Source organism: Strix uralensis, chromosome 20 (assembly GCF_047716275.1).
Source record: "Strix uralensis isolate ZFMK-TIS-50842 chromosome 20, bStrUra1, whole genome shotgun sequence".
NCBI lineage: Eukaryota > Metazoa > Chordata > Aves > Strigiformes > Strigidae > Strix > Strix uralensis.
This window is the reverse complement of record NC_133991.1, coordinates 8,065,577-8,078,219: the sequence shown is the minus strand read 5'-3', so window position 1 is coordinate 8,078,219 and position 12,643 is coordinate 8,065,577. Positions and strand designations below refer to the sequence as shown.

At 68.3% G+C, this 12,643-nt stretch overlaps 1 protein-coding gene across 1 annotated transcript; it reads right to left on the bottom strand.

Moving 5' to 3' along the window:
* Positions 1–11,027: 11,027 nt before the first annotated feature.
* On the bottom strand, positions 11,028–12,614 carry OVCA2 (OVCA2 serine hydrolase domain containing). The gene has a single exon (XM_074890305.1). The coding sequence runs from the start codon at positions 12,612–12,614 to the stop codon at positions 11,604–11,606; it is 1,011 nt and encodes a 336-aa protein (XP_074746406.1). The 3' UTR covers positions 11,028–11,603.
* Between the last annotated feature and the right edge of the window lie 29 nt (positions 12,615–12,643).

Sequence of the window (12,643 nt, the reverse complement as noted above, 5' to 3'; positions counted from 1 at the left end):
GGGACCCCGGGTGAGCCGCAACCCCAGACGGCCTGACCCACCATTCTGCACCCAGAGAGCCCGAAACCTGTTGGGGACTCCCCGGGGACCCGCAGCCCCGAGGGACAGGGACGGCCGGGCTGCGGGGCCGGGGGCAGAGCCAGCGCCGGTGAGCGGGAGCGCACAGGGAAAGGGGCATTTTCGCCTCAATGTGCTGAGCAGATTGGAACCAGCTCTGCTTAAGTCATTGGCTCTGTTGGGAGGTCTGAGCTGGAGCGTCTCCCGCCTGTGCCCCCTCCCCACGATCAATCAAAGTTGCAGCAAATTAGCCCAGATGCTGGGAGATTCGGTTCAAATCCAGCTGTGGTTTGGATCGCGTTCGCATGCCTGGCTTCATGTGGGACCTGGGCTTTTGGACAGGATACAGCCCCCCGGTCTCTGCAGGGCCCTGTTTCCCAGCGCAGCCTCTCCCCAAAGCCCACACACATGTCTTCGATTACGGCGCGTTGGCCAGCCGGGCCGCATCCGGCACCGCCAGGAGCCTGCAGCCCCCGCTGGCAGCTCGCACTTCATTTTCCCGGCGGTGCTGGGGTACGGCCCCCCCACCCCGCACCCCACCGCTGCAGCCCCTGTGCTTGCAGGGGGATGCATGTCCCCTCTGCCTGTTGCTGAGCTGAGGCCGTGAAACTCATGACAGTGCTGAGCTGCTCCAGGCTGGGCATGGATTGGTGCTGCCCAGAGTTAGGCAGGGCTGAGGGGATGCCTGCGCTGAGCCCTGCCTGCTGTAAAATGAGGCTGGGGACAGCCACAGGACGCTGCCAGGTGCTCCCGGGGTGCCCAGTGCCCCCCAACATGACAGGATCCCTGCAGGGTGGCAGGAAGGACCCCCCTGGTATGACACAGCCACCACTCCCCACCCAGCCCATGGCTGCTGCCCCAGCTATGGGGCAATGCTGGGGTGGGCGAGGGGACCCCATCCTTGTGGGGTGTCGCTGGGGTGGGTGGGGGGCCCTTGCTTGTGGAGTGATGCTTGATGGGGTGAGGGGACCCTTTCCTTGGGGGGTGATGCTGTGAGAGGCGATGGGACCCCTTCCTTGCGGGGGTGATGCTCAGGTGAGTGGGGGGACCCTTACCCACAGGGCAATGTTTGCTGGGCCAGTGGGACCCCTTCCTTGGCGGGGAACGCTCAGGTGGGTGAGGGACAGGATCACCCGGTGGGTGAGGTTGGGAGGGACCTCAGGAAATCATCACCCAACCCTCTGCTCAAGCAGGGCCACCCCACCCGGAGCCGGTAGCCCAGGGCCGTGCCCAGAGGGCTTTTGGAGATCTCCAGGGATGGAGCCGCCGCCACCACCTCCCTGGGCAGCCTGTGTCGGTACTCCCCTCACCGTGAAAAAATATTTCCTGATGTTCTGAGCCATCAGACCAACCCCGCGGTTCAGTCTGTGCCCATCGCCCCCCCCGGCCTGGCACTGGGCACCACGGAGCCTGGCTCCGTCCTCCCTGCGCCCCCCCTCCACCTATGTATGTACATTATGTACATTGATGAGGTCCCCTGAGCTTTCCCTTCTGCAGGCTGAGCAGTTCCAGCTCTCAGCCTCTCCTCACGGGCGAGGTGCTCCGGTCTTTTGATCTTCTCAGTGGTCCTTCACTGGTCTCTTTCCAGTACGTTCATGTCTCATACTGGGGAGCCCAGCGCTGGACCCAGCACTCAAGAGTGGCCTCCCCAGCGCTGAGCAGCGGGGAAGGACCCTCTCCCTCTTTTCCCTCTCCCTCTCTCTCCTTCTCCCTCTTCTTCTCTCTCTTCCTCTTTTCCCTCTCCCTCTCCTTCTCCCTCTTCTCCCTCTCCCTCTCCTCTCCCTCTCTCTCTCTTTTCCCTCTCCCTCTCCTTCTCCCTCTCCCTTTCCCTCTCCCTGATGGCAACACTCCTCCAGTCACAGGGGCACGTTGCTGGCTTGTGGTCAATCTGGTGTCCACCGGGACCCTCAGGGTATTTTCTGCTGCCCCCTGGGATACCCCAGTGCCCAGGGCTGCTCCCCCCCAGGGAGTGGGCTTTACACTTCCCCTTGTTGAACTTCGTGAGGTCCCTGCCAGCTGGAGGGGGCAGTGGGACCCCTTCCTTGTGGGATAATGCTCAGGCTGGGTGAGGAACACTCCCAGTGGGGCGATGCTTGAGGGGAGAGAGGTGATGAGACCCCTTCTCTGTGGGATGATGCTTCATGGGGCAGTGGGACCCCCTTCCTTGCGGGGTGATGCTCAAACAAGGGCACCCATCCCTGCGAGGTGTTTTGTGGAGCAGTGGGACCCCTTATTTGTGGGGTGATGGGGCCCCTTCCTTGTGGCTCAATTCTCAGTCAAACAAGGGCACCCATCCCTGCGAGGCGATGTTTTGTGGGGCAATGGGACCCCTTTCTTGTGGGGTGATGCTCAGCAGAGCAATGGAACCCCTTCCCTGCAGGGTGACAGGCAGGTTAAGACCCCCCATCCCTGTGGGGTGATGCTTGGTGGGGTGATGGACACCCCCCTCGCGATTTCTTGCGGGGTGATGCTCAGTCAAACAAGGCGAGGCGATGGTTCCCGAGGGAATGGCACCCCCTTTCTTGTGGGGTGATACCCGATGGGGCGATGGGACCCCTTCCCTTTCGGACGATGTTTTCTGGGGCGATGGGACCCCTTTCCTCGTGTCGCAGCAGCTCCTTCGATCCTCCTCATCGACCAGCACCTTCCCCCCCACCCCCCCCCAACCTTTGCAAGCCCCACGGGTGACCTCCCCCTCTCCACCCACAACAGCGGGGCCCCCACTACACGCCCCCCCCCCCGTGACGGGGACACGGCTGCAGCCGCTAGTGGAAAGCCCACGAGATGGCAGCAACGGGCCACGCTCCGGGATGCGACCCTTTCCCCCCCGCCCCCCCTCATCACCCCCCCCATCCCCTCGGGGGCCGCTGTCCCCGTCCCCGTCCCGGTCCCCCGGGGCGCACCGGTGCGCCCCGGGGGACCGGGACGAGGACGGAGACAGCGGCCCCCGAGGGGGCGGCGGCGGCGGAGCTGCGCAGCCGGTTGCGGGTGGGCCGGCCCCGGTTGCTGACTAATCCCGGGGCTGAGTCACGGTTGCGGCGGGGAGCGCTGCGGCAGCGACCCCCCCCCCCCCCCTCCCCGCCCCGCGCCTTCCCGCTCCGCTTTCCCGAACCGGAGAGCCCCGACGGGGCGAGCGCCGGTTCTGCGTGGGAAAAAAAGGCGGGGGGACGCCCCCCCACCCATATCCCCGGGTTGGGGGGGGTAAGGACTTTTGGGGGGGTTTGAGGAGGGTGGCAGCACCCTAAGGCGGGCAGTTGATGGAGGGTGGGGGGGCTGCTGGTGGTGGTGGTGGTCATTTCTTGAACTCCTCTGCATTTGGGGGTGTAAGGGCGGAATGGGGGGGGGGGGATTGTGGCCTGGGCCCCCATAGCAGCGTGCGGCCTTGCGCAGCGGCGGATGCTGGCGGGCGCGGATGCTGCTGTCAATGACAACGCCGCTGTTGCCGTGGCAACGGGTATGATGCTTCGCCAGAGCAGAGTGAGGTCAGAAGGCTCCAGCAGGAATGGGGGGGGAGACTGGATGGATGCATAAGGGGGGGAAAGGATCCCCCACCCCCTGTCCCCCCTCCGTTCCCCCCCCACCCCCCCACCCCCCCAGACACGATTCTAGGCTCATCTGAGGCGGGCGCTGGCACTTGGGATGGGGAGGGCAAAATTAATTCAACTGTGAAGCCACAACCCCCCAGTCTGCTTCTGGGGCGCTGATGGCTTTTGGGGGACCCTGCCCCGGCAGGAGTGTGGGCCTGAAGGGGTCAAAGGCAGCACAGCGCTGCAATGGGGTGCCCCCCCCCATATTCTAAACTCACCCCCACACATCACTTTGTGCTGTCCCATGCTCCTGCAGCACCCATGGGTGCTCATGGCAGCGGAGGGATGGGGGGGGTCTTCCTGAGGGGTGGGCAGATGGGAGGTGCTGCCCAGGACAAGGCCGTGGGTGGGAGGTGCAGGTGGGTGGGGTGCCCCCCCCAGGTTGGTGTCCCGGTGTGGGTGCCCCTGGGGCCCTGTGCAACCCCTGCCCGTGTTGGGGGGGGGGCTCACGCAGCCCCATCCGGGATGGGGCCATGCTCCGGCCTAAGTGGGGTGTGGGGGGAGGGGGTGATGCGTGCTCCAGGCTGCCGTGGGTGCCCAGGTGGACACCTCGGGTCTGGGGGTGCCCCACGCCGCAGCCCTCGGGGTGCGGGCCCCTCTGCTCATGGGTTCACCTCGATGGGTGCACGGCCCCCGGGTCGGGGGGGGCAGGCGGAGGAGGGGTGCAGGGTGCTGGGTGCTGCTCCTCTGCGCGCCTCGAAGAGCCGGGGACCGCGGGGGGTGGGCAGGGGGGATCCGGGGGGGGGGCGGGGTCCCGGTGCAGCCCGGACCCCCCTGCCCGGCTCCGGACCGCTGTCCTCCCCCCGCGCTGATATAAATAGTAGCGTCTTCCCGTTCCCTAAATTTCCTCGCTGACGTAGCGCTCACGTCATTGTGTAGGTTGATGCTTTTCTATGAATGAGCCGAGATCCCCGTTACTACGAGCCCGATCCTATAAAAGCCCCGCGCGCTGCGGACAGCGCAGCACCGCCACCGGCGCCGGCCCCCGCCGGGAGCCGCCGGGGCCCCGGGCCCGGCCAAGGAGCCGCCGAGGCCCGCGGGAGGTGAGGGACCGGCGGGGTTGGCCCGCAGGTAAGCAGGGACGGAGCCCGGCGCGGGGGCGGGAGGGGGCAGCGGAGCCCCGCGGCACCGGGCGCTGCACCTGCCCGCCCCGGGAACGGGAAGGGGAGGGGGGGGGGAGGTGGAACCGGGGGACCGGAGTGGCGGAGGGGGAGGTGGGGGGGGGCTCTGCGGCGGGGAGGGGGGGCGGCGCGGTGCCGCCTGGCGCAGCCCCACGTGCGGGCCGGGCGGCGGGGGGCGGCGGGGGCGGCGGGGCCGGGGCGCGGCGCCGGCGGGGGCGGTGCGCGGGGGCGGGCGCTGTGCGCGGAGCCGCCCCGGGGGGGCGCACGGCGGGGCCCGGCCGCCCGCACCTTGCGGGGGATTTTTGGGGGGGGTGGGGGGGACAAGAGTGTGTGTGTGTGTGTGTGTGTGTGTGTGTGTCCCCGCTGCGGGTGACACCGGCGCCCGCTGCCCCCCGCTCCCAGCCTCTCCGGATCTATCCCCGACGGGACCCCCCATCCCGCGGTACCGCCCCGTGCCCAGCACACATCCCCCACCACCACCACCCTCGGGTTGTTCCCCCGCACCCCGGTGCTCCCCGCCCGGGTGCTGCCAGCTCCGCAGCCCCGGGGCGGGGAAGGGGGGGGCGGGGGGGGGGGATGGGGGATGTCGATCATTTTCACCCCGGTGCTGCCCCCGGGGCGTCGGAAGAGCGCGGAGACCCCGTCGAGGAGAGCCCGAGTCAGCGCGTCGGCACCTTGGCTCTAGACTGCTTACTGCTGCGTAGGGACAGGACAGTAACAGTCTACAGTCATGGCTACTGAAGCATGACCCACCGCCGGCCCCGCCACCGGCCCCGCCACCGGCCCCGGCCCCGCCACCGGCCCCGCCGCAGCGCCCGGGAGGGCGGGGGGGGGGTGGGGAGCTGTCCGTGGTGCTGAGCCGTCGAGGAGCCGGGGGGGGGGAGGCGGCGTGACGGGGCGGCGGGAGGAGGAGAAGGAGGACGAGGAGGAGGAGGAGGAGGAGGAGGAGGAGGGGAGGGGGGGGTTGTCCCGGTGCCCGCCTGACCCCGCTTTCTCTTTCCCCCCCCGCAGACACAGAGCCCCCCACGGCGGACGTGTCCCCCCCTCCCTTTCCCGCTGCAGCACAGGTAGGGGGTGCCCCCAGGCGGGGTGGACACGCGTGGGAGGGCGGGGGGGTGGGGGGCAGTGGAGTGGGGAGGAGGGGAAGGATGCTACCGACACTCCCCACACACACACATGCACCGGGAGCTCCCCCCCCCCCCCCCCCCCATCCCGCCCTGCGCCGCGGGTGGGGGTCGGGCGCGCTCGCTGCGGTGGCGGGGCCGCCTCCTCGCCGTCGCCAAGGCACCGGCTGCCCCCCCGGTTGTGTGTGTCCCGTCCCCCCCCCCCCGTCCCCCCCCTCCGACGCCGCCCGGGCGACCGTGGCTTTAGATTGTTACTGTGCCGCTGGGGGGGTAACAGTCTACAGCCATGGTCGCCGGGCCCGGCGCACTGGCACCGCGGGCAGCACCGATTCCCCACCCCCCCACCACCCCCCGGGGGTACCGGAGGCGGCGGAGGGGGGGGCGGCGGGGGTCCCGTCGGGGGCGGCCCGCCTCCCGGGGCAGTAGGAGCTCACATGCAGGGTGCAGCTCGCCGCACATCAACTCTTACTGTTCGGGGGGGCGGGCGCCGAGCGGCTCCTCCTCGGGCAGCGGGAACGGCGGGGACCCCCCAACCTTCTCCTCTTAACCCCCCCCCCCATCCTGCCCCCCGCCCCTCAGCCCCTCACCTGCCCTCCCGGCGGGGCCCCGGGGCTGCTCGGGGTCTGCCCCCGCCGGGCTCGTCCCGCCGCATCTGTGAGCGGCTCCCGGAGCGCGTCGGCAGCCGCGGTCCCGTGTTCCCCCCCCGGCCCCGCGCCGTGTCCCCGTGCCGCGGGGGCGCGGGGGGGGTGGGGGGCGCGCAGCGGGCCGTTCCCGGGAGCGGAGCGCGGCCCGACGGCGGGGCTGGAGCGGCCGGGACTGAGCCGCGGCCCGACGGGCCGAGGCGGGCGGCGGCCGGGGGCGGTCGCAGGTTGCACAACCCGCCCGGCTCGGCCAGGAGATTCCTGAGCGGCGAAGTCAGAGCGGCCCGGCCTGCCCCGACACCGGGCACCGGGCCCTCGGCAGCCGGCGGCGACCGGTGCCGGCCGGGCAGGGCCCCTTGCAAGGGGCACCCGGGACCCAAAGCCCTGGAGACGGGGAGGGTCTGGAAGGGGAAGTGTGGAGACCCCGGAGGGGTGGGGGCGTGCCTAATCCCGTGGAGGCGGGTGCTGGGGACACCGGGGATGGGGGAACACAGGCCCGCGTGGCAGCGGCCGGACAGGCCCCCCCCTGCCCACGCTCCCCCTCTCCAGGTCAGAGCAGCCCCCTTGGAGGCACCCACCCCTCGGGGACCTGCACCCGGCAGCTCGGCCCTCACCCAGAGGGGCACGGCCACTGCCAGGTCCCCAGGGGCCAGCAGGGCCGTGGTGCAGCAGAGCAGCCACAGGCAGGGGGGACATCGCAGGCACTGGGTCTCTGCCACGTGCTGCCCCATCTCCTGCTGATCCCCTTTGCTGCCCGCTCCCGCTTTTTCCCATCGCTTGCCGCTGGCGATGGGCCGTGCTCCACGCACCTCCAGGAGGGGGATTTTTAGGCCACCCCGCTGGCGCCCGGGTAAAACCGCAACTGCGTTTGGCACCGCGCACCGTGGCCGTGCTGCAAAGGTGCCGCTGGGCACGAAAACCACCCTCCATCTCCCCAAAAAAACCTCCTTGCTTGTGCCCGGAGTGAGCAGCAGCAACAGCGAGGCCACAGCGGCATCTGGGTCCCTTCCAGGGCACCCACGGGTGAGGGGACACGTCCCGCAGGCAGCACCGTGGCCCCTTGGACCCCACACTCCAGCCACGGGAAAGCTCCGACTGCGCTGTTGTTGTTTTGAAGGCCAAGTCTCTCTCCCGCTGACACCCTGGAATTAGTTTTTCTTCCAGAGTCCTTAAAAATATCCTGGATTTCTGACACCGGGACTCAGCTTCCGACGGCGCTTCCAAGCTGCCGGGCCTGGGGCCAGCCGTCAGCACCGGGGGACGGAGGCCGTCCAGCTCCCGTGCTCCTCCTCAGCACGGAGATGGCGGCAGTGCTGGGGTGGAACACGGTTCCTGCCATGGCCGAGCCGTTACTTGCCGTTTCGGGGGGGGGGGGAATGGCGCTCAGCGGGGCGCAGGCACGGCACAAACGCTGCCTTACCTCACCCTCGCTCCCAGCACCTTGGCAAGTGTCCCTGCACGGGGCTGAGAGGGTGGGAAGGTCCCTCCCTGGGGACCTCCAGCAGCCATGAGCCTCCAGAGCCCCACAGCTGCAGCGGGGGTCCCCGGGGGGCTCTCCCCGGCGTGGGATTTCTCTGTGCATCCCCGGGAGAGCACGCGGCCCCAAAAAACAGCTTCTGGTTGAAGCCCGTGACACGCTCCCAGCTTTGTCAAGGGGCACCTGTGATGTGCTGGCACCGTGGGAATTTGGGGGGGGCTGGGGAGGGGGGGGGGCTGAACCGGCGAGGGGTGCAGAGAGGGGTCCTGCAGCCGTCCCCCCAAAAGGCAGGGCAGCTGCCTGCCGCCCCTGGCTGCCCGCACGCCGCACACACTGTTGTTGCCATCTGACAGCTCTTGGCGAAACGGCCTTTTGTGATTCAGCCGTGTTTATCCCAGCCCGCGGCCCGGCCCAGCGTGGGTTTCCATGGAAAACTTCCATCCAAAACAAGGAGAGAAGGAGCTACAGCAGGAGTGACTCAGCCACAACTGGAAGCTTCTGCGGGTGAAGTGGGGAGCGGGGAAGGGGGGGGGGGGGGGGGGCTGTTCCCAACGGTTTGGTCCCGCTCCGGCAGCGGGGCCCGGGATGGCTCTCGGCTCTCCCCTGCCCGTGCCGCTGCCTCCTCACAGGCAGGAGCCGGGCAGGTTTGGGGGGAGCCGCGTTGTGTAACTGTCTGCGAAACACGTCACCTTCCCTGCGCGCCCCCTCCCCAGCCGCCTGCGTCAGGCCCCGCTTGTGGGGACAAGGGGAGGAAGAGCGTGAGATGAGTAAGGCTCAGACCCCGGCAAGATCTGCACCCGATGCCAGGCTCAGCGGGGACGTCGCTTTTTCCAGCCCTGCCCACGGGAGCCCCTCTGCCCGTGCCCGGCGAGCCCCACGCGGGCAGCTGGCGGTGGAGGAGGGCGTGAGTCAGTGGCAGCGCCCGGGGAAGGACCACGGGGGGTCGGGGAGGAAGTGGGGGGTGTTTGGGGGGAGGCAGCGGCGCTGGCAGCATCTCTGCTTGTGCTCATCTTCTCCTGCCCCTCTGGGACGCTGGGAGAGGGCTGGAGGCTCTGCACAGCTTGGCGGCGGGCAAAGCGAAGCCGTGGCCTGCCGAGCCCCACACCCCGGTGCCCACAGCAGGCTCTGAGCGAGCGCAGCCCCAGGCAGGGCCCTATGTGCCCCCAGGGCTGGTGCTGTGGCCACACAGGGGGCTCTGATGGCCGTGCTGGGGGACGGAAAGGGCCCCACCTGGGGAGCAGAGGGGTGTCACCCACCCCTGCCAAAGCAGCCAGGCTCCCAGTGCCACTGGGTGACACCAGTGGCCATCCCCAGGTCCCCTGTGCCCCAGGCCAGTGGCACGGCTGCCAGCCTGAGCGCGGGCTCGCTCCATCGCCGCCTCAGCAGTGCCCCTCGCTCAGGGAGTGACCGTCACACGCTGTTTTGGGGGAAAAACCCAACTCCCCCAGGCCTGGCAGTCTGGGGGAAGAGGAGACCCCCTGGTTCCCAAGGGGTGGGAGGACCTCAGCAGCCTTGTCCCCAGGCTTGCTGAGCCCCGAGAACGGCCGCAAGGAACAGACCCGGATCTGCGAGAGGCAGGCAGGGGCCCGGCGTGAAGGCATCGTGCCGGTGGAAAACCTCATGGAGGGCAGGATTCCCGGGACAAACCCCCCCATTCCGGCAGGGAGGGGTGGTGATGCCCCCAGGAGCCACTTCCCTCCTCCCACTGCACCAGGGGCCAAGCACGTCCTTCCTCCACTGCTCACACAGGCACCTCCCGTGGACCAGGGTGGCGTTTCTTTAGTTTTATTAATTTGTTTAAACCGGTCTAGGAGCCACCTGGCAGGAGCCATCTTTTTAAACTTCCTGGGAAGAGGCGGCAGGTATGGCAGCGCCCCAGCTTGGGTCACCCATCCCTCAACCTCCCCTCCACAACCCACCTGATGGAGCAGAGCCAGGCTCGTTCTGCGCACTCGCCCCACGCTTGGGCTCCTTCCCCTGCTTCACGCCGCCGGCGAGCTGCGGCGCTGCCTCCCCCCGGGGAACCGGGAGCTGCCGGTCGGTCGGCGGCTGCGGGACCGCAGTGCAGGCTGGCAGCCGGGCAGCGCCGCTCCGCAGCGGCCGCCGTGAGCGGCCAACGGCTGCAGTGCCTCCTCCGCACCGTCCTGCGGAGCCGCTCGGGCGTCGAGATGCTGCGGCGGGAGCATCTGTAGCTCTGCCATAATTAAACGGCTAACGAACGGCGGGGCTGGCAAAGCGCTGTCTGCTGCCATCCTTCCGCAGCTGCCGAGGGGCTCAGGTGGGGGGAGCGGCAGAGACAAAGGCCCGGGTGCTCTGTCAGGGCTGGTCACCGCATTCGGCCTTGCCCCCCCACCTCCAGAGCTGTCGCTACAGCCGGGCGTGCAGCCCCAAGCTGCGCCCCTTCCCCCCGCAAAACAGCTTCTGGTGTCCCTGATGTGGTCACTGAGGGGTGACAGACATCCCACACTTCGCATCACCCGAGCAGGCAGCACAGACATGACACAGCCCACCCGTGCAGCTCTGCAAGGTGGCAAAGTGGGCAGGCACTGCCCGAGCCCTGCTAGCCCCCCCAAACAGCAACACTAGCCTGGGGCTGGGCTGCAGGGGCAACCAGTCACATCCTCCTGCCACCCTGCTGCTGCAGAACCGGTGACAAACCAGAGGGAAAAAAAACACCCAGGCCTTGAGAACCACTCGCTGGTGTGCCCTGACCCCAGGGCTGCTCCTGCACCACAGCATCCTCCACCCCTCGCAGTGCCAACACCGCGCTGCCCCACTGCTCCCCAGATCCCAGTGCTGCCCAAGCAGGGGGGCAAATTAAGAAGTTTTATTCAATTCCTCTCTCTTACCAACTACATTGCACTGGGCGCCCAAGGAAAGCCGTGGCTAGAGAGAAGCCCTGTGAGCGCGGCCCCGGGCACAATGTCACTGGGCTGCCCCAGCAGCAGTCACGCAGGACACCTGCAATTATAACAGTAAAGATTTCCGTGTGCTTCTAGAAAACATCAGAGCCAAAAACATAGCAACAAGTTTTTCTTGTTCACGAAGGCACTTTGTACAGAGGAAGATACAAAAGTCCCCCAACACACGCACGCTGAACCAGCACACATTTTGTTCTCAAAATGAACACCAGCCCTGGCACTGCCAGGGACGAGAGGTTATTCTAGACCCAGATCAGCTGGAAGGCTGGCTCAGTAGCTTTCACCAGTGATACTAAAAAACACAAACCTTTGGGGTATAACCACTGCAGGAGCTGTGTGCTCTGCAGACATTTCCTGTGGCTGAGCTGAGGGATCCCCACTCTGAACAGCTATTCAAGCCTCTGAGTACCTCACATCCACAAAGCAGTGTCACCCGCCTGTCCTCAAACCCCTCATCATCACACCCACGTACTCATGCATACAACAAAGTTGCAAAAAAATAAAAAGGGAGATAACAAGCATTTAGTCTGGCCCTGCATTAACGCTGCAGAGCAGCACAGTGAGCTGACGAGGACTCTTTGGACCCTCTGGAGGGCACGGAAACACAGGGATGTTTCACCAAGATGGCAGGCTGCACGTGGCTCGCTGGAGCCCCATTTATTTCAGAGACTGTTATCAAACTACCCCAGCCCCTGGGGGCTCAGCCTGTCCCTGTCTGGGGCAGAAACGGTCCAAGAAGTCCAGGTAGGCCTTCTTCTGTGGCGCAGCCGCAGGGATGAAGTGCCCACCGGGGTGGGTGAGGACAACAGGCTCCACGAAGTGCTGGGCCAGCTCCCTGCTGAGGGGGGCAGCGATGACGGCGTCAGCATCGCCCACGACGTGCAGCGTGGGCAGGGCGATGGGGTCCCGGTAGAAGTGACTGTGGGCTGGGGCGTGGCTGGCAAAGCCGGCCACTAGGATGGCAAAGGCCACGGGGAAGCGGGGGTCACCGCGGGCCCGCAGGGCACACACCATGGCAGCCAGTGCCGCACCCTGGCTGAAGCCCAGCAGCCCGTCAAAAGGCCCGTGCTCTGCCAGAGCCGCCGCCACGGCCGACAGCGACTCCTCCAGCCCCGCCGGCGCCGCCGCCACCTCCCCCGCCTCAAAGGTGCCGGGCCCAGAGAACCACCAGCCGCGGGGGGGGTCGTCCCCGTCGTCGTCGTCCTCGCCGCCACCGGGCACGGGGTGCGGCGCGCTGACCGCCACCAGCTCTGCGCGGCCACGCAGGGCCTTGCGCAGCGCGCCGGTGCGCTGGCGGAAGCGCCGCTCGCTCTGCCGGTAACCGTGCAGCCCCAGCAGCCGCAGAGTCCGCCCCTCCGACATGGCGCCTGCCGCCACCGGAAGTCGGGAGGGCCACTTCCGGCTAGGCCCCCCCTTCCCGCCGAAACGCAGCGCGCTCATTGGCCGGCGCGGCGGGCGGGCCGACGCTCTTCCGCGCTGAGGCGCCGGCGCGCCCCCTGGCGGCGGGAGGCCGCGGCGCGGGGAGCGAGACCGAGGGCGGGAGGAGGCGGCGCCGGTGGGGCGGGACGGGACCCCCGGTGCGACCGGGGCTGCCGCGGGCGGAGCCTGCAGCGCGGCTTGGCCTGGCCGGGAGCCATTCCCCGCGGGCAGCGGTGTCGTCGAGGTACGGGGTGCGTCCCCATCCATTCCGGTGCCGGTACCGGGAGGCTCCGGCG

Coding starts and splice junctions, on each gene's coding strand:
- OVCA2 (XM_074890305.1), bottom strand. CDS start 12,614: ATGGATGGGGACGCACCCCGTACCTCGACGACACCGCTGCCCGCGGGG.